The 19,372-nt window shown below is 34.0% G+C and overlaps 1 protein-coding gene across 3 annotated transcripts in view; it reads left to right on the top strand.

The window, feature by feature from the left end:
• Positions 1–19,372, top strand: part of LOC150103013 (DNA-dependent protein kinase catalytic subunit-like) — an 847,149-nt gene that overhangs the window by 181,310 nt on the left and 646,467 nt on the right. For all 3 annotated transcript variants that reach the window (XM_090397444.1, XM_090397443.1, XM_090397442.1), the window contains exons 14-15: positions 5,861–5,989; positions 15,821–15,934. In XM_090397444.1, the coding sequence (XP_090253570.1) occupies positions 5,861–5,989; positions 15,821–15,934 (243 nt within the window). The remainder of the gene's footprint in view (positions 1–5,860; positions 5,990–15,820; positions 15,935–19,372) is intronic.

Genomic DNA, 19,372 nt, shown 5'->3' with positions numbered 1-19,372 from the left:
TATCTGAATTTCATTAATGTAAGAATTAAATAACAATGGTCCCAAAACAGACCCTCTGGCACACCATTAGTGACTTTCCTCTTTTGAGGTAGTGCCCCCCCCCCCCCTATACACAGCTTGCTGATGCATATCCGATAGCCAGTCACCTATCTAACTCACTAGTCTATCATCTAATCCAATCTCCTTCAATTTAGTGACCAAGTGGTGGTGTGGCAGTCTATCACAAGCCTTTGCAGAATCTAAGTATACCACTGTATATGCATTTCCCTTGTCCAATACATTCGTCACCTTGCTACAGTACCTAAGCAAGTTGGTGAAAAACAAATTCCCCTTAACAGACCCTATCTAGATATACATATCAGCTTATAATTTGTTGCCTTAGCCTTATCGGCACCTTTGAACTTCTGATTTCACACCGAGGATGAAATACTCTGATGACTGCTCACTGAATACAATTACGTCCTTTACAGCAGTTACCAATTTCCCACTTTAATCCATTAACATCATCTTATCATAATCATTCTTCTTTCTACTTGCACATATCAAAACTACTCACGAGGGTTTTTCTTGCTCTGATTTGTTAATTTCTGCTCATACTGCAATTTTGTTGTCCTTACCAACTGAGTTACTGTCTTGGCTTGCTCTTTATACTCTTAATGTAACTGATTAATGCCATTGTTCATCTTATGCCTCCAAAGTGACTTCTGCTTCTAGATTCCATGCTTCATCCCCTCTTTAATTCAATTTTCACCTACCTTTTTCGGCCTTTTGACCTTTGGAATGTATTCGCACATTGATGCTGTTATGTATTTCTTTCAGTTCCCAAGCAGCATTTATTTCCTTGCTGCTCAAATCCTCATTCCATGCTATAGCTCCAAGCTGTCTCCTAAGCTCATGTTATTCACCAGCTTTATACTTACACATATATCCTTTCCTCACAGAAGTCTTCATATGGCTAGCCACAACCTAGATGATCACTCTCACCAAATCAGTTGAATCTTTTTAATTGTATGTTCTAGAAAAGATTTTTTTTTACAGGCACTCAGTAGTAGGCCATAAGAATTATGGTTTGTTCATTATTTTGTGAGAAGGGGGTGGAACTATAATTTCTCCTTTGTCCTTACCAATTGAGCCACTCTCCTGGCCTGTTCTTAACATACTCTTCATACAACTGATTATTACCATTATTCATTTCGTGCTGCCTCCAATGGATTAGATTTTCAGAATGCAATGGAGACAGGCTGGTCAACTTCTTGCAGCTGACTAACTTCAAAGCTATAAATCGAAAATCTTTTTCAAGAAGAGATCAAGCAGAAGATGGACTTGGCTGAGCCCAAATGGGACAACAAAAAAATGCAGTAGATTTTATACTTCAAACATTCATATCTTCAAAAATATTAATATTTTAAACCATATTGGCATCACATCATCTCTGATCATAGAATGGTGAGAGGGAAAATAGAAATACTGGTGAAAGCTGAGAGAGTTGTATTACAAAAAAGGAAAAATATTATAATAACTGAAGCACTTTACACAAATAGCGATACCTTCAAGGTATCAGTGGAAAAGAAACTTAAAGAAAATATACAAATGATATGAAATACAGGAATAAATATTGACCAAGAAGAAGAAAAAATAAGAAACATTATTATTGAATCAGCATAAAATTTTAAAGAAAAAAAAAAAAGAGCTGGACTAGGAAACTATCAGGAAAAACAATATTACTCATTGAAAAGAGGAAATAATTGACTGCAGAAAGAAAAAGAGAAAACAGTAATAAATAAGGCCATAAGGTTAAATATAAAGAAGAAAATATATAATATCATCTTTAATTATTTTTATTTTTTAATTAAGAATTAAAAAATTAAGAAAATAGATGATATGATCCAAAAAAATCATTCATGAAAATAGAAACCTCAGAATTCTAAGAAATAATCTTTCATCTGGAAGAAACAATATTATAGCTCTTGAAGACCAGAATAGATGAAAATTATTTAACTCTTTGACATATAAATTATTTTTAAAGTTGGAACAGATAAAACTACTATTTATTTAATTCATGTGATTTATTTCATTAATTGTTACCTTATTATAAAGAATATTAATAATTTTGCAAGGTGTGATGCTTTTCGAAGCACTTAGGTAAATGTAATGATATCAAACATTTTTTACATTGCCATGTAGTCTCACTTCTTACATTATGCTTGGCACATACATGGCATCTTTTTGCTGGATGTTGCATTTTATCAGTAGGGGGTATATGTTCAGGGAAATGTGCCCAATTTTTTGCTTGCAGTCTAATTGGGCAGTCCTTTTGCGAGGGACATCCATAGGTACTATAATTAGGTAAAGATATATTTGACAACATATTTTCTGCTACGTTCAAATGTAAATTGACTATTGTTAGTTTTGATGTATTGGTAGTTTGAAATATAAAACATAAGCATTATAAATAGTGATATCCATCAAATAGAAAAATATTTTCCTGTAATCTTTGACGCAATTTCGCATAATTGGAAAACAAGCAAGTAGTTGGTCTTGCCTATTGACACCACCCATTCCGCAATTGTATTCAAGAACACATTTAGGTTTTATTACTTTTTCTTTATTGCCCCTCTTGCTTCTCCTTACTTTTCCTGTATCTACCATTTCTTCTTTTGAATGCTTTGTGCTTATCATGTAAACATCCTTCTTATCACGGCAATGTAATGACAAAGTTCTCGACAAGATAAAGTTTTTGATTCGCCTTTTTTTATTTTATACGTCATCAATTTCTTAGGCGTATTCTTGCGATTTTTTCTAACTGTCCCTACAACATGCGTACTATTTTTTCTCAAGAAATAAAATAATTCTGGTGATGAATACCAATTATCTAAGAATAAAGTATATCCTTTTCCTAAAATAGGTTTGGCCAACTCCATGACGACATTTTGAGATGCAAGTATATCGCTTCCTGGAATTTTATTCTTTCCTGTATAAATTTTGAACTTTGAACAATATCCAGTCTGATTCACATAGCTTGTAAAATTTTATCCCAAATCGTGCTCGTTTGCTAGCAATGAACTGTACATAATTTAGTCGACCTCTATATTTCATAAAGGATTCGTCAATTACTACATTTTTATCTAGTGTATATAACTGCTGAAACTATTCAGTTATTCAGGTAGTTGACTATATTTTGCACTTTACATATTTTGTCCTCTTTCTGTATTGTTTCATTATCCACGAAATGGAGAAAATGAGATATAGCCAAGAAACGTTTACGAGGCATAATTTTTGAACATATAGGTGTCTCGACCACAGCCCTCTTTGACCAATACATGTCTATATTAGATTTTTTTACCTGTGACATAATTATACATAATGCAAAATATGCCTGCAATTCGTCACTTGTTATTGGATACCATTCTTCAATTTTTTTAGTAATTTCCTTGTTTATTGCTTGAGCTGCATATCTATTAGTTTCTGTAACTATCATGTCAAAGAAATCATCACAAAGTATTTGTTTCAAAACAGAAAGAGGTGTCGGATTTGCACCAAATCTTAGCAAAGCAATTGCATTGACGCTAGGAATTTCTGTGAATGGTTTTATAATAGGAATATTTTCCTTTTCTTGCCAATTCCATTCATTTTCTGTTACATTGGAATCATCGCTACTAGACGACATCGGTCTTAAACGTTTACAAACATTTCCTCAAACTGAACTTCCACTGCTATTGTCACTTGACAAGTCAAAAATGCCAACACTTTGATGATATAAATTTGTCTCGCTGTTTTTATCCAAACTGTCCTCTCTGCTTTCAATATCACTTTCAGCTAACATATTATAAATATTTGCAGACATATTAGGGATGATAATAAATTGCAACACAAACTAACTAGTGAATAGTTGATATGCATATATATTCACTGCCTAACACCCTAAATTCATTTGAAATTGACGCGAACTTCATAATGTCTGCGATACGTCAAAATCAATTTTGGTGCAATAAACAAAAGACTTGTCACAGACGTCTTTGTATGTTAACGGGTTAACAAACAAAAAGTCACAGAAGAAGCAAAAAATTTCTACACGAATCTGTATAAAAATGAACATAGAAAGGAAACTCCAGAATCAACAGAAAAAATGGACTATGACAATACCTCTGATATACCTCCATTAGAACTCTTTGAAATTGAAAAGCAGTCAAATAAATGAAGAACAATAAAGCTGCTGGAGAGGATGATTTTATAATAGATATGATTAATGAAGGTAGGGATATTCTAAAACAAGAATTGAAAATATTTAATAAATGCATCAGAAGAAGGAGAAACATCCAAAATTGGAATGATGCAAACATTATTTGACTGCATAAAAAAGGAAGTAAATTAAAACTAGAAAACTACGGACCTATTAGTTTGTTATCCCATATTTATAAGCTTTTCACTAGAATTATAACCAATAGATTAGAAACAAGACTTGATTCAATACAGCCTTCTGAACAAGCTAGTTTCAGTAAGCCTACTTATTGAAAAATGCAATGAATACAACTTTCCTCTTCACACTCACTTCATAGATTTTAAAAAGCTTTTGATTGCATAAAAACATTATAAATAATAGAAGCCCATAGAGATTATGGCATTGAAAAACAATTTATTGATATAATAAAATATATTTATGAAAATGCTACAGCAAATATCATTCTCAATGAAATAAGCAAATAATTTCCCGTAAATCAAGGAATAAGACAAGGAGATGCCATTTCTCCTGAAATGGCATCTCCTTGCCTCCGCATTAATACTGGAACATATGATGAGCAATTTAGATTGGTCCAATAAAGGAGTCAGTATTAATGGAATTAAATTAAACAACCTAAGATTTTCTGATGATATTTCTTACTATTGCAAACAATATGAAAGATTTAAAAGAAATGATAAATCTAACAAGTAAATGGATAGAATTGAATTTAAGGTAAACAGTAAAGAAATTGAAATAGTAGGTGAGTATGTATACTTAGGAAAATTGTTAACAATAAAGAAACAAGGAGTCATGGAAGAAGTGAAAAGAAGAATAGAAATGGGATGGTCAGCATTTGGAAAATTAGAGACTTTTAAGCAAAATAAAATATGAGAACAGAGCAAGACTGTTCAACCAATATGTGTTACCAGTTATGACATATGGAGCAGAAACCTGGCCAATCAAAAAGGAAATAATAGATAAAATGCAAAAAACAGAATGAAGAATGGAAAGATGTCTGCTAAACATAAGACTCAAAGATGAAATTAAAATATGCTAAAATAAAATTTTTAGATATTTGGAGAAAACCTACTTCAAAAGAAATGGAAATGGATGGGACACATTGCAGGACTCAAGGACAGGCGATGGACAAAAGGTTTACTGGAGTGGCAGCCATATGAAAGTAAAAGATCTGTGGGAAGACCTAAAAGAAGATGGTCAGACAATATAAGGAAAAACAATTGGAATTCCCTGGCACCAACAAGCTCAGGATAGAAACAGATGTAGAGAAAATTGGAGAATGCTTATACCCAGAAGTGGCTATATTTTTATAGCCACATCTGGATATAGTCCCCCCCCCCCCAATTCTTAATTCTGAATTTTTGTCTCCCTTTTGGGGTAGAAGAAGAAAGTCCATTATCAACATATCTAAGAGAGTCAACTATATATCAGTTTAGATTTAATACACAGTTGATTCTCTTTGATATGTTTAAATGAAATAAACCATTCATCATGTTTGCACAATTCATAGTAACAGATTAATTTGTAAACTTGCTTCTTCATATTTAGGTAGGAATTATTCATATGTGATTTATGTAAATTATGTTATCTATTGATAGGTTTCTATTTATACTGTTTTTCCAGGATAACAAACTTTCTGGTGATTTCCTAGAATTAGAAAATGATGACTTGAATCAACATGAATGCATGGCACCTTTATGTGGTCTTATCAGAAACATGTCCCACAATGGTCTTATACCAAACTGTGATGTGGTAATGTATATTTCAAGATTTATTCATTACTAGTTGCCTGTTAACCTCATCAGAAGTAATATAACATTACTTACTCCAATTTGAATATAATGCTTCTGAATACTCTAACACCTATGATCATACGTTTTCAAATTCCTGTCATCCTGGTTGCCTTTGTGGTTAGTGTATCCACTTTTCAACCAAGTCTGCAGGTTTGAATCTCACTGTCGGCATGGCTATTTGTGATTATATTTAGGTAGGAGATGAATTTCATTGCCTGATGTGAGACTACCACTCTGCTTATTGGAGGCCTGAATGGCATGAAAGTTCCATGTTTGGTCTCTAGAGAGGGATTTCTGAACTGTATAAGAAATAAATGAAAAAATATGAAAAATATATATAAAATTGATAAAAATGAAAAAAAAAAATCCTTAGTCCCACCCTCAGTACAAATGTACTGTGGGTGGTTTATAGAAGTTACGTAAATAAATATTTAAAATCCAGTTTACTCCAAGGGAAATCTCATTAAGCCTTTAATATTTTGGTTCTAAACATTGTTTTTTCACCAGTTAAATCTTTATTTCTTTAGCAGATATAAAAAGAATTAAATTATAAACTGATCTTGTAAATTTTCTTAGAAGTAGACAATAAAAGATATTAAAAAGGCATTACCAATTAACCAGATAATCTGTTTAATTGGTGATGCCTTCTAAAAATGAAGCATTTTTAGGTTGGTGTTTGGTGCATCAGCCTATATGTAAGAAAATATTCTGAAGTAGGTAAAGCAGATTTGGCATTAATAATGTTAGGAATTGCACATTTGATAAGTAATACTTAAATGGATATCTAGTTTCTTTGGAGGTAGAGGGAACTATGTATGTGATATGAATCTAAAGTTAACATAACAACCTGACCATGACATGTCAGATGATCTAATAAAATTTTTTCCAGAGGAAGAGATGAACACTGGCCATCCAGTGTTCATCTCTCAAGGGTTGTGCTAACAGAAATAGGTGAGACTGGATTATTGAGTGTATGCTTCACAATAATGATATCTCTATGCAGTACCCTCCTTTCTATGCTTTCTTGTCCATATTCTGCAATAGATCTTGGCATCTCCTCCCTTTCCATTCTTCCACTGTTTTTTGGATGTAGAAGCAGCCATGTATGGAAGCAATCATTTACCTATGCTTTGCACCATATGTAGAACATGGTTCCAGTGAAGATATGGTGCAAAGCATAGGTAAACGATTGCTTCCATACATGGCTGCTTCTACATCCAACAAATGATGAAAAGGCACTCATTTTGCAAAATTTAAATGTGACAGTCAGCTGAAAAGTTATTAGTGAAGCAAAGGTGTATGTAACAGATTGTAATGTCTGTGCAGTAAAACTGAAAGTCTTGATTTCAAAGCTGCAGTGGGACCCAGAGTACTACACAGCCAAAAAAAAAGACCAAGACATAACATGGGGTTTCAGAGATATCCCACCACATCAAATCTTATAGCTTTAAAATTTAAACATGTTCTTAAATTTTCTACAAGTGGGCTAAAGCCATATAGTAAACGTTTTATTAAGGAGGGACCAGGAGAAAAAAAGGCACTTTACTTTTTCTAATTACAGTGCTGTCGGTCCTGATGATGTCCTCTATGAAATGGTAAAACAACTAACTGTTGCCTCATGACAGTGACGTTGAACATTCTGTGTTAAATGTCTTGCAAATCCTCCCCAGTGCCCGAGCATCCCTTAGATTTGTCACTAGTAGCTTTTTTTTTGTCAGAATTAAAAACGGAATTCAAAGGATGCCGGTTTGACTGAGTGGAGGTCTTCCAGAAGAGTGTTACTACCAATCTCAATGCTGTACCTTCAGGTGCTTAGTAGTCATGTTTCAGAAATTTTTATGAATGATATAAACATTGTATTGAGTTAAGAGAAGATTATATTGCAAATAAATGATTATCTTCCTGTAGTTGCTGTTTATTTTTAAATGAATTTTGCCTCATTATTTCATGGGCAAATTATAAATTTCTACAAAAAGATTAACCTTTTAAATAGATTAATATACATTACTTTTTTTATTTATTAATTTTTTATAATTCATGTATTTATTTTTTCTTTATTAATTTTATATAATTCATGTATTTACTTTTTATCTCGACTGATAACTTATACTGTGGTTTTGCATACTTTTTAATAATTGTCATTGCTCATTGTAGCCCAAGCTCCTTGTATTCAAAAAAAAATCAAATTCAACATATAAGAAATTAATGTGAAAATCATTTGGGAATAGAATGCTAGTAATAATGAAAGCATTTTTTTGTGAACTGTTATGGCAATTTTGTACATACTTTAAGGATAGATACTGGGAAATTATTTTAAAAAATGCTAGATATTTCCATTATATAGAATTTTTTAAACACTGAAATTGTGTTTTGTGTTATTTATTTTTTGCCTCTCATTGTCAATAAACTATGTCAATAAACTGTTTACCAAATGTCAGCCTACAAGTTAGGCTGACAACAAGGATTGTTGAACCTCCACTTGACTGCATCTCCACTAATACTTTGAATCTCCTGATTTTGGTGTTCCACCCTCTCACTGAACAATACTCTCTCTCCAAATATCTAACTCCAAAACCATTCATATGCAGTTTATTAAGCATAACAAGTTTTGTTTCTCCATCAAATTCACTCCATACATCTATAAACTGCATACTTTTTCTTCAGCATAATCTCATTCACTCAGAAATTATAGTCCTTCTTCTCAATTCAGTCATATCATATTGATGCAGCCAACTCACAAGCTTTACTTTTTCACTTCTACCAGCAACTCTTTCATATCTTGTCTCATTAGTTGTTTCTCATCTTTCAAATCATTAGCTAAAACAAACAATTCATTCACTTCTCCCCTCTGCAAACAAATAGCTACACTTTGATCTTTGCTCCTGAGAAATATGATTTCATCACTTTCTGATTAAATATACCTCCTGTCATTGAATCTCTATACAGTACCTTCTCTTTGCTTCCAGTTTCTCACATGTTCATTCTTTTCTCATTCAGTTTTTTATTTCTTCAGTCAATCCAGCTCTATTTTGTCCTGCAAAGGATGTCACATAAGCACACTACTTACTGTCACATCATCATCTATTTATCTTCAGTCACTACTTTCATATTCTTGTTTTATGTACTATCATACACTCCTTACACATTTTTTTTATTTTATTTCTTCATTTTCCCTCTTCCCGTGACTTGCATTTCTTGCACTTATATAGGAAACATTTCTGATATACTGTCTCTCCATTCCCTCTTTTATACCATAATCCATTCACTCATGGCAGTCAGTACGTTGAACACACACTCAAACGTACAGTCTGCTGTAACTAAAATATTACCAAAAATAATTACTAAAATGACTAATATTCATTAAAATAAAATACTTTATCTGTAAGCACATTAATTACCAATACTGCTATGCTATTTTCATCCTTTTATATTCCTATGATTTCTCAACTGTCTTAATGTAAATTGCAAAGATGGTGAAGGTAACACAGAGGATTGCTGCAATAATGAGAAGGATGCTGACCTGCAGAGATAAAACAGTTATCATTCCGTTGTATAAGACCCTGATCAGACCACACTTGGACTATTGTTCTCAGATTTGGTCCCAGGATTTGAAGGGGATAAATTAATTGCGGAAAGGGTACAAAGGTGGATAACAAAGATGGTTTCAGGACTGTACAATGTTAGTTATGAGGATCGACTGTAGACTGCAGAGTTTGGTGAATAGAAGAAGGAGAGGTGATATGATTGAGACTTTTAGACTGTTGAGAGGCAGTTACAGGATTGACACTGGGGAGTTCTTTCACTTGGTTGAACAGCGGGAAGGAGTGATGACAAGATGCCATCCCTGGAAGTTACGAAAGGAAACTGTGAGCAAGAGGGTGAGGAGTGGTTTCTATGCATGGAGGGTGGTTGAACCGTGGAATGCATTGCCTGATAGAGTGGTGAGAGTGAGAATGGTCAATGAGTTTAAGGAGTGGTATGATAGACTTAGTGTTTCTTAGGAAGGACCTCCCACGATGAGTCTTTTGACTCCATGGAGGCCTGAATAATAATAATGATAATAATAACAATAAAATATCTGATCCTGATAACTTGTGGAAGAGAAAGTTGTTCTCCAAGTTTCTCGTCCCCAATTTTTATTAACCTCTTTTCCAGTATGCTTTTATGAATCTTATCTTGAACATTCATTAGTGAAATTCCTCTGTAATTCTGGCATTCAATTTTATTACCCATTTTGTTTAGCCTATAAAACTTTTATTCCCATCCTTTAGCATTTCTTGTTTCATCTATTCTAGCTTCCTTCCCACAAAGATATTTCTGATTTCATTCCATTTGAATATATTCTACCACAGTTCTGTCACATTTTGTTTCATTTTAGTCTTTCAAAGAAAAGCTCCTAAATTTCTGAGCAATTACTTTCATAGTAACTGCTCCAGACATTTAGAATATCTTTATATTAAATTTTCATGTCACTCTTATTATTTCTAATTCCTTTTCCAGTACTGTTGCCTTCATTTCTAAGGTTTTTTCAACAGCCTTCAGAACATTTCCCCACTTTCCTGATATTATTGTGTGTATTCTTACCAAAGTCTTTCCCTGACTTACATATCTATTTGTACACACACACACACATGCACAGCTTTTTTTTTTTTTTTTTTTTACATTGTATTTGCTCAGCATACATTCTGACTTACTTGATGGATACTTTTGATAACTGCATATCTTGTTGTTTAAGGAAATTAACAGTGTAGACTAGATAATAACTAAAAATATTTAATCATTATTTTCTATATTTTGGTGAAGTTAAATCAGCATCTTCATGGATTAATACTGGTATTAAACACATGCAAGCAGGCACACTTCAGTAACAAAGATGGAACAGTTGAGATACAGAATGACCTAAAGTCCTGTCACCAGTCGGTTTTGGTTGGGTGTTCTTGACTGTAGGGCTGACTGTCTGCAGATGAGAGGCAGTTTGATATAACCATATTTGTAAGTGGAGGTTTCTGTGGTTTAGAAGTTCATAAGACATATTCCGGTAATTGGACCATATTTTTTTTATTAAGCTAAAAGCACAAGTTTGGTCAGCTTTGATAAAAAAAAAATATACCTCAGTCAGAGCTCGGACATTATGATCGTGAACAACAGAAAGTGGCATCAACCAGCATTGTTTAAACTTAGCACTGCTTTGAATCTGCATTCTGATTTTTTAATTTTATAAACAATCAGATGGCTACAACTGTATAGTATGAACTATTAATTTCTCTTTTTTGTTGTTTTAACTTTCAGTTACCTTTTACCCTTGAAGATGTAAGTCGAACGACTTACGAAACTTGTCGAGTTTTATTTCTTTATTGTGCTTTTAGCTTAATAAAAAAAATGTGGTCCAATTACCGGAATATATCTTATAACCATATTTGTTTAGTTTGGGATAGTTGGGAAGAGCTGCAGGAGATTCAAGGAAAAGTTTCTCAAATTTTAATTTACTTTGGTGAAGTAAGGGGGGCTTTTTTCCAACTGATCCAGGGCATTGCCTAATAATTGTGAGTGGCTGTAGTGGTGGAAACAGATGTAATCCTGGTACTTTGATATATGGATGTTGGCTGTCCTACCTGTTTGTCCATAGTATGAACAGTTACAGCTACAGTGTACCTGCAGCACTCTGGTTGAGAGGAGTGAGTAAGGGTTGCTAGCTTTTTTGTGTGTGGTTTATAAGTGGTCACAATATTGTGCTTTTTTTTTAAGATCTTGGCCACCTTTTCTGAGATGCCATGAATATAGGGGGGGGATGGTGATGGATTTGCTCTAATCTATGTTTGGAAGTAGGAGGGGACATAGTATTAAAATTCTTTTTATTTGGTATGGGTGTAGTCATTGGCAAAAAAAAGGTGTTTTTTATGTTGGTGAGTTCTCTGTTGAATGCAGTGTTATCTGAGCAAATTAATTTTGCCTAGTGGACTAAAGTTTTTATAGTTTCAAATTGTTGGGGGGGGGGGTGATGTGACTGTTGAATGTAGATGTTGATGTAAACCGTAAAGGTCAAAGATCCATTTGGTTGTCTTACAACTAGACTGTCTATCAAAGATAGATTATTATTACTTTCTATTTCTGTTGTAAATTGGATCCTAGAATGTTGACTGTTCACATGGTATAGGAAAGTGTGTAAGGTCTTCTGACCACGTAGCCAAATTGCAAACACATTGTCCACATAGCATAGCCAAATGGTCGGCTTAATTGGGGAAGAATTTAGGGCATTCTTTTCAAATGTCTCCATGAAACGTTAGCCAAGGTGGGAGAAAGATTGGAGCCCATGGCTGTATCCTCCATTTGCTTGTAGAATTTTCCTTTCCAAACAGAATAGCTCAAGTTCATAGTGAACTGAAACAGGGCTAAGATATCAGAAGGAAATTCTGCTTGGATAAGAGCTATGGTGTCCTTAAGTGGGACATTTATGAATAAGGAGGAGATATCAGAAGAGGAGATATGAATAAGTCAGTGTTGCAGAGCATGAGGTATTTGTATACTGGACTTAAAATATGCTGAGTTTTTTATATGTGACGAGGTATTTTCAAAGAAAGCATGTTAGCTAGTTTGTAAATGGGTGAGTCTATATCATCTACAATTGGACATTAGAGGTATATCCTCTTTATGGATTTTTGGAAGTCCATGAATATTGGGGGGGTGGAATTGTAGGGTTTTAGTTTGTTGGTCACATATGCTGGCCAGGAAGTGACTTTTTTTTTTTTTTTTTTTAATAGTTATCTATGGATGGTTGTGATCTGTGTGTAGGGATGGATCATAATTTAGTTAGTGGTAGATGGATCAGTCTTTAAGAAGTGTGGTCATTTTTTTATTATATCAGTATAGTTTAAAATGTCAGTAGCATTGCCCTTTTCCATTTTGTGGTGTCTCAGAAAAGGCATCCAAGATCTTAAAAAAGCCCAAAAAACACAAAACAAAACAAAAAAAAAAAAAAGAAACTCAAGAAAAGATAGCAACCCTCACCTGTTCCCCCAAAGACCAGCTACAACCTTTGAATTTATCCAGAGTGTTGCAGCTGCAACTGTTCATACTATGGACAACAGGTAGGACAGCCATCATCCGTATATCAGGTCACCAGGATTACATCCATTTCCACCACTATGACTGCTCAGGATTAGCAGACCATGCCCTGGATACCCGGAACAGGGTTCATTGGAAAAAATCCACCAAAGCAAATTTAAATGCGAGAGTTTCCCTTGAATCTGCTGCAGCTCTTAACAACTATCCCAAATTAAACAAATATGGTTATATCAAACTGTCTCTCATACCAAGAAGAAACCCTAATCTGCAGACAATAAGCCCAATAGCCAGGAACACCCACCCAAAACCAATAGGTGCATAATGGTAGGATTTTAGGTCATTCTGTATCTTTCCTATTTCATCTTTGTTACTGAATTGACTATATGAATATGCTGATTTAACTTTGCCAAAATATAGTAAGTAATAATTAAATATTTTTAGTTATTATCTAGTTTACATTGCTAATTTCCTTAAATAACACAATGCTGGAGAATCAATGTTCTATAAGCCTAAACAACAGGATTTAGATAAGTGTTTTCTTCTTTTCTGAATGCTTCTTTAACTTTTGCATTCACCATTTAGATCAGATTTTTCTTTCAGCTAACTTCAGCAGATACCTCACTGAATGAATTATTAGTTTTTTTTTTTCAGTCTGCCAGTGAGTCTCCAAGGTTTGATATCTGTGTTCAAACTATATATTTTCTCCAGTAATATTTTAATATTTAAGTCTATAGTTCACAGCTGAAAGCATCTCAACTTTGATTTCTTTTTAAAACTTTGTTACATATGCGTCTTTGATATATTTCTTATCTGTTGTTCTGTGTTTATTGGAAACAAGATATCTAGAAAATAGTTGAATACCAGCCCTCCATATTATTATTATTACTATTATTATTATTTAGGCCTCCAAGGAGTCAAAAAAACTCATTGCGGGAGGTCCTTCCTAGGAAACACAAAGTCTATCTTACCACTCCTTAAACTCATTGACTGTCCTCGCTCTCACCACTATCAGGCAATGCATTCCAAGGTTCAACCACCCTCCATGCAAAGAAACCACTCCACCTTCCTGCTGTTCAACCAAGCGAAAGAACTCCCGAGTGTCAACCCTGTAACCACCTCTCAACCGTTTAAAAGTCTCAATCATATCACCTTTCCTTCTATCCACCAAACTCTGCAGTTTGGTAGATAGAAGTGTCCACATTCCCTCAGCCGATCCTCATAACTAACAATGTACAAGCCTGAAACTTTGTTATCTGCCTTTGTACCTTTTTTTTAACCCACATTTATTTATCCCCTTCAAATCCTGGAGACCAGATCTGAGAACAATAGTCTAAGTGTGGTCTGATCAGAGTCTTATTCGACGGAATGATAACTCTTTTATCTCTGCAGGTCAGTGTCCTTCTCATTATTGCAGCAATCCTCTGTGTTACCTTCACCACCTTTACAAAATGTCCCTTGAATCTCAGGTTTCTATCAATCATCAACCCCAGATCTCTTGTCTCCCCCTACTTCCTCCAGTATATCTCCTCCAATAGAGTATGCAGCATCCTATCAATGTGTCCCAAACCTCAAGACCTTACATTTTGCTGCATTAAACCAAACCCCCATTCGTTTGCCCATCTATCTAGCTTATTCAAATCCTCTTGCATGACTACCACATCTGCACTATTACTAATAACCCTTCCCAGCTTCACATCATCTGCAAACAACTGAATATCCCCCTGCAATCCACTGACAATATCATTAATATAACGGTTAAACAATATAAGTTCTAGTACTGAGTCCTGTGGGATCCTACTTGTAACCTTCTGCCTCCTTGAAACTGCCCCACCATACACAGCTCTCTGATATCTATCAGACAGCCAATCCTGAATCCAGTTGACCAACTTGACATCTAAACCCATGTGCTGCAACTTAAATATCAGCTTATCATGTGGCACTCTGTCAAATGCCTTCGCTAAATCCAATAAAATGGCAGTATATGCCCTTCCCTCATCTGCTGCTCTTGTAACTTTATTATAAAAGGCTAGCATATTACTAAAACAAGAGCACCCCCTCACAAATCCATGTTGAATCTCACAGATAACATTACCCTCATCTGCCTAATGTTGTATACAGTCCCTAACTAATTTCTCCAAGATCTTAAGAACTACTGATGGCACTCAAACTGGCCTATAATTAGACACTTCCAGTCTGCTACCGCCCTTATGCAATATCTTGCCTTCCTTCCATTCCGTGAGCACCTTTCCCTTAGCTAGACTTTCATTGAAAAGCCAGGTCAAGGGAGCTGTCAGTTCCTTAGCACATTCTCTCAAAACTCATGGTGAAATACCATCGAGTCCCACAGCTTTACTGATATTCAGAGTACTCAGTCCTTGTTACAATAATCATTTGGACCAAAATTCGTAACTTTTCTGGTTTTCTTCAATATTAAATGTACTGCTCATCAGACATTAGAGTCATGTACTGTTTCTCTTCCTTATATACTAAAGCATTGTATTCTACTTACCACATGCTTATCCACTGATCAACAGTTGGTTTTACCTGTATACCAGGTGGCCAGTGATGTTATTTGTATAGTGAATAAAATACTTCAATATAGGTGATAACGTCTTTTGCAAGTTTATGCATATAATAGTACAGAAGAATATTTTATTATATTTATTATGCTGTAATAAAATTTTAGATCAGAATTTTGGAACATATTTTCTCCTATACTTTGTTTTAGATTTCTGAAGAGCAACCAAAGTGGCTTGTTTTCATATGCGAAAAATTAAGAGATCCAGCTGTCCATAAAAATGTTAAACTTTTTCTTGCCAGGCTTATAATTATTAATTCCAAGGTATTCACATATTTTTAGATTGTGTAAATTATACATTTATTTTATTATACAATGACAAAATATCTGTGAAGAAAATATGTATATATATATTTTTTAATCTTTAAATGTACCCGTGGCATAACTATAAACAACAAATTACACGATAACCACAGCGACTTACTATAATGAAATAAAAGTACAGATATTTCATACTGAAAATAACAGTACATCATCAGTTTATAGAAACAAGCAAATCGATGAAATGGGAATACAAGGTACATAAAGCTGTTGGTGGTTTACCAAGTAAAAACTGTTGCCACGTGCTAGAAATTAATATTAATAAATAATATCATTAAAAACTATTTTTGATGGTTAAATAAAATAAGAATCTCCCAAACTTATGTCAGGGAGAGAGACATTCATTCCATTTCAGGTTTACCTGATGTAAAAGGGCTTCACAACTTTCTTTGAAAATGCGTTCATATTTAAAACTACTTCTATGGAGAAGATGAGCTTCATCCCATTGGATACCGTATTCATGTCAATACTATAATGTGACAGACCAGACTTTTGAGTTTCACATATGTGATGTAATATTGATGTTCTTTAATTCTTTTTTTCCACAAGAATGGCCTGCCCACCCATAGTATGTCAAATTACATTCATAAGGTATCTACTAAACACCATTATGTTCATTGGAAATATGTGGGAATAAGGTGATACTTTATCATAATTCTACCAATAGGTTCAGAGAACCAGAAATGTAAGAGATTGGAACCCTGTGGTCTGTTGAAAAATCCTTAGGTGTTGGAATCGTAGGAGTCAGTTATCTGCTGGATTTGATGAGAGTTGTAACCATTAATTTCCATTAAAGTTTTGATAGTGAGACATTATTGTTGTAAGCTTCAGGGAGAGAGAGTACACATTATGTGGTCTGTTACTTAAAGACTTGGTAATTCTAAGTTTTTAAGAGGTGTGATGAGCAGACTTTTGATGAAAGTATCTGCCAGTAAAGGTAGGTTTTCGATAAACACTGGTTAACAAAATATTGGAGGTTGTACATCATCAGAAATAGTTTTGATATTATTTATTAATATATTAAATGATAGCATGTGGCAACTGTTTTTAATTAGTAAGCCGATTGTTGTATGTACCTTGTATTCCCATTTGTTTGATTTACTTGTTTCTACACACTGATACTGGTACTGCTATTTTTAGTATGACGTATCTGTACTTTCATTTCATTAAAGTTATTTAATGTGGTTATCATAATTTGTTGTTTATGTATTTCTTAAGTTTTTTTTTTTTTTTTACAAATTAATAAGTTTGATTAATTTCAAACTCTTTTTATCAATTGGCTGTAATGACTCATTGAAATGTATAATACTTTTTTAAATGTTTATGCAGTCAGCACTGTTATAGTCAACTTGCTCACAGTAACAAACTGCTGAAAACGTCTCTCCCAAAGTCCTATAATAATAAAAATGGATTCCATTATATGCAGACATTGACATATAATGTCTGCATATAATGGAATCCATTTTTATTATTATAGGACTTTGGGACAGACGTTTTCAGCAGTTTGTTATTGTGAGCAAGTTGACTATAACAGTGCTGACTGCATAAACATTTAAAAAGTATTTACAGTTCCAAAACTTGGTTTTTTACAAAAGTCTTAAAGTGTGCGAATGCGATCCATAAGTTAAAATTGGTTTGAACACTGTCTTGTATATAGCTAATTTAGTGTTTTGACTAATTTCTCTCGTAAAAAAACACATTTTTTTGGAAAAAATCATCTTTACTTCTCAACATAGTCTCCATCGAGGTCTACACATTGGTCCAGCATGTTTCCAATTTTTTCATCCCATCTAAAAAGTAGGATTTGTCAAATTGTGCAAAATAGTCATTGATAGCCGTCACATCCTCGTTCGAAGAAACTTTTTTCCCACCAAGCCAAATTTTTAAGTGTGGTAACAGGAAGTCACATAAAGCCAAATCCGGAGAATAGGGTGGATATGGAACCAATTCGAACCTTGATTCTTGCAATTTTGCCATTGCGACGGCCGATGTGTGGGATGGTGCATTGTCTTGATGAAAGAGTACTTTTTGTGTGCCAATCTTGGCCAATTTTTCTTCAGTTCTTCTTTTAAAGGGTCCAATAATGACGCATAATAGACTCCTGTTATTGTCTTACCCTTTTTCAAATAGTCTATCAGAATAATGCCATTGGAATCCCAAAAAACAGTGGTCATCACCTTCCCAGCTGACAAAACGATCTTCACTTATTCAATGCTCTTTTACTGTGCTTTGTCCACTGTTTTGACTGCTGCTTGGACTCAGGTGTGTAGTGGTGGATCAACGTTTCATCTACAGTCACGAATCAATGCAAAAAATCCTGCGAATTGCGGTTAAATATCACCAAACACTGCATTGAAATGTCTTTTCACATGCAATTTTGATCGACAGTCAACAATTGCTACACCCATTGTTGCACACAGCTTTTTCATGTGCAATTTTATAATATCCTGGTGTATAATATCCTGCAATTCATGTAGGATATTATACACCCGTTCAGTTGAGATGCTTCTAATCTTACACACTTTCACTCGGCAGTCTTCCATAATGATACCATGGATTTTGTCAATCATTTCCTTCATAGTGAACTCAGTCTGGAGCACGCTTTATCTTTGACCCTGTTTAAACTCATTTATCCAAAAATAAATAGTCTTGAATGCTGGTGTAGAGTCCCCATGAACTGCATCTAACTTTGCTTTGCTTTGATCTGTGCAATTGTCGACTTCTTTAAATAAAATTGTTTTATCACTGCATGAATCTTATTTTTCTCCATTTTTATGAAAAATGTGAACATGGTCATTTTAAATGTTTGCCAAACAAGAACTATGCAATGTACTTGGCTAAAATTTTGCCAGGGGTCATGAAAAAGATCATACGTTCCAACACTGGTATGAATGAACAAATTGTGTTGCCGTATATTGGAAATTTACTAAACTTTTCAAACAACCCTCGTAAATATATTCATTTGACTTCCAACCATACCAGCTTTGTTGATTCTCTTGTCTATCTCCATATTTAATTTACCATCTTCACTAAAAAATCGTGCCTAAGTAGCTGAAATGTTTTACTTGTTCTATAGGTTCTCCATTCACAATGCAGTTGATATTTTCAATGCTTCTGCCTATTTTCATTGCTTTTATCTTGTTATTGCTGACCTTCATACCATATCTATTACAACAGTTATTCAATTTAGTTAGGAAATCTTGCATACTTGTAGCAGATTTATTCAGAAGTATAACATTGTTCGCATAAAGCAAAGAGCTGTGATTAACATTTTCAATTTTGATATCAGGTTTAATACCACTTTCCTTCATAATGTGATCCATATAAATAATGAATAACAGAGGGGACAATGTACATCCTTGTCTAACATCAGATTTAACA

Source organism: Typopeltis vanoorti, chromosome 9 (genome assembly GCF_054136105.1).
Source record: "Typopeltis vanoorti isolate ZY-2024b chromosome 9, IOZ_Tvanoo_1.0, whole genome shotgun sequence".
Taxonomy (NCBI): Eukaryota; Metazoa; Arthropoda; class Arachnida; order Uropygi; family Thelyphonidae; genus Typopeltis; species Typopeltis vanoorti.
This window is presented reverse-complemented; position numbering and strand designations above follow the sequence as displayed.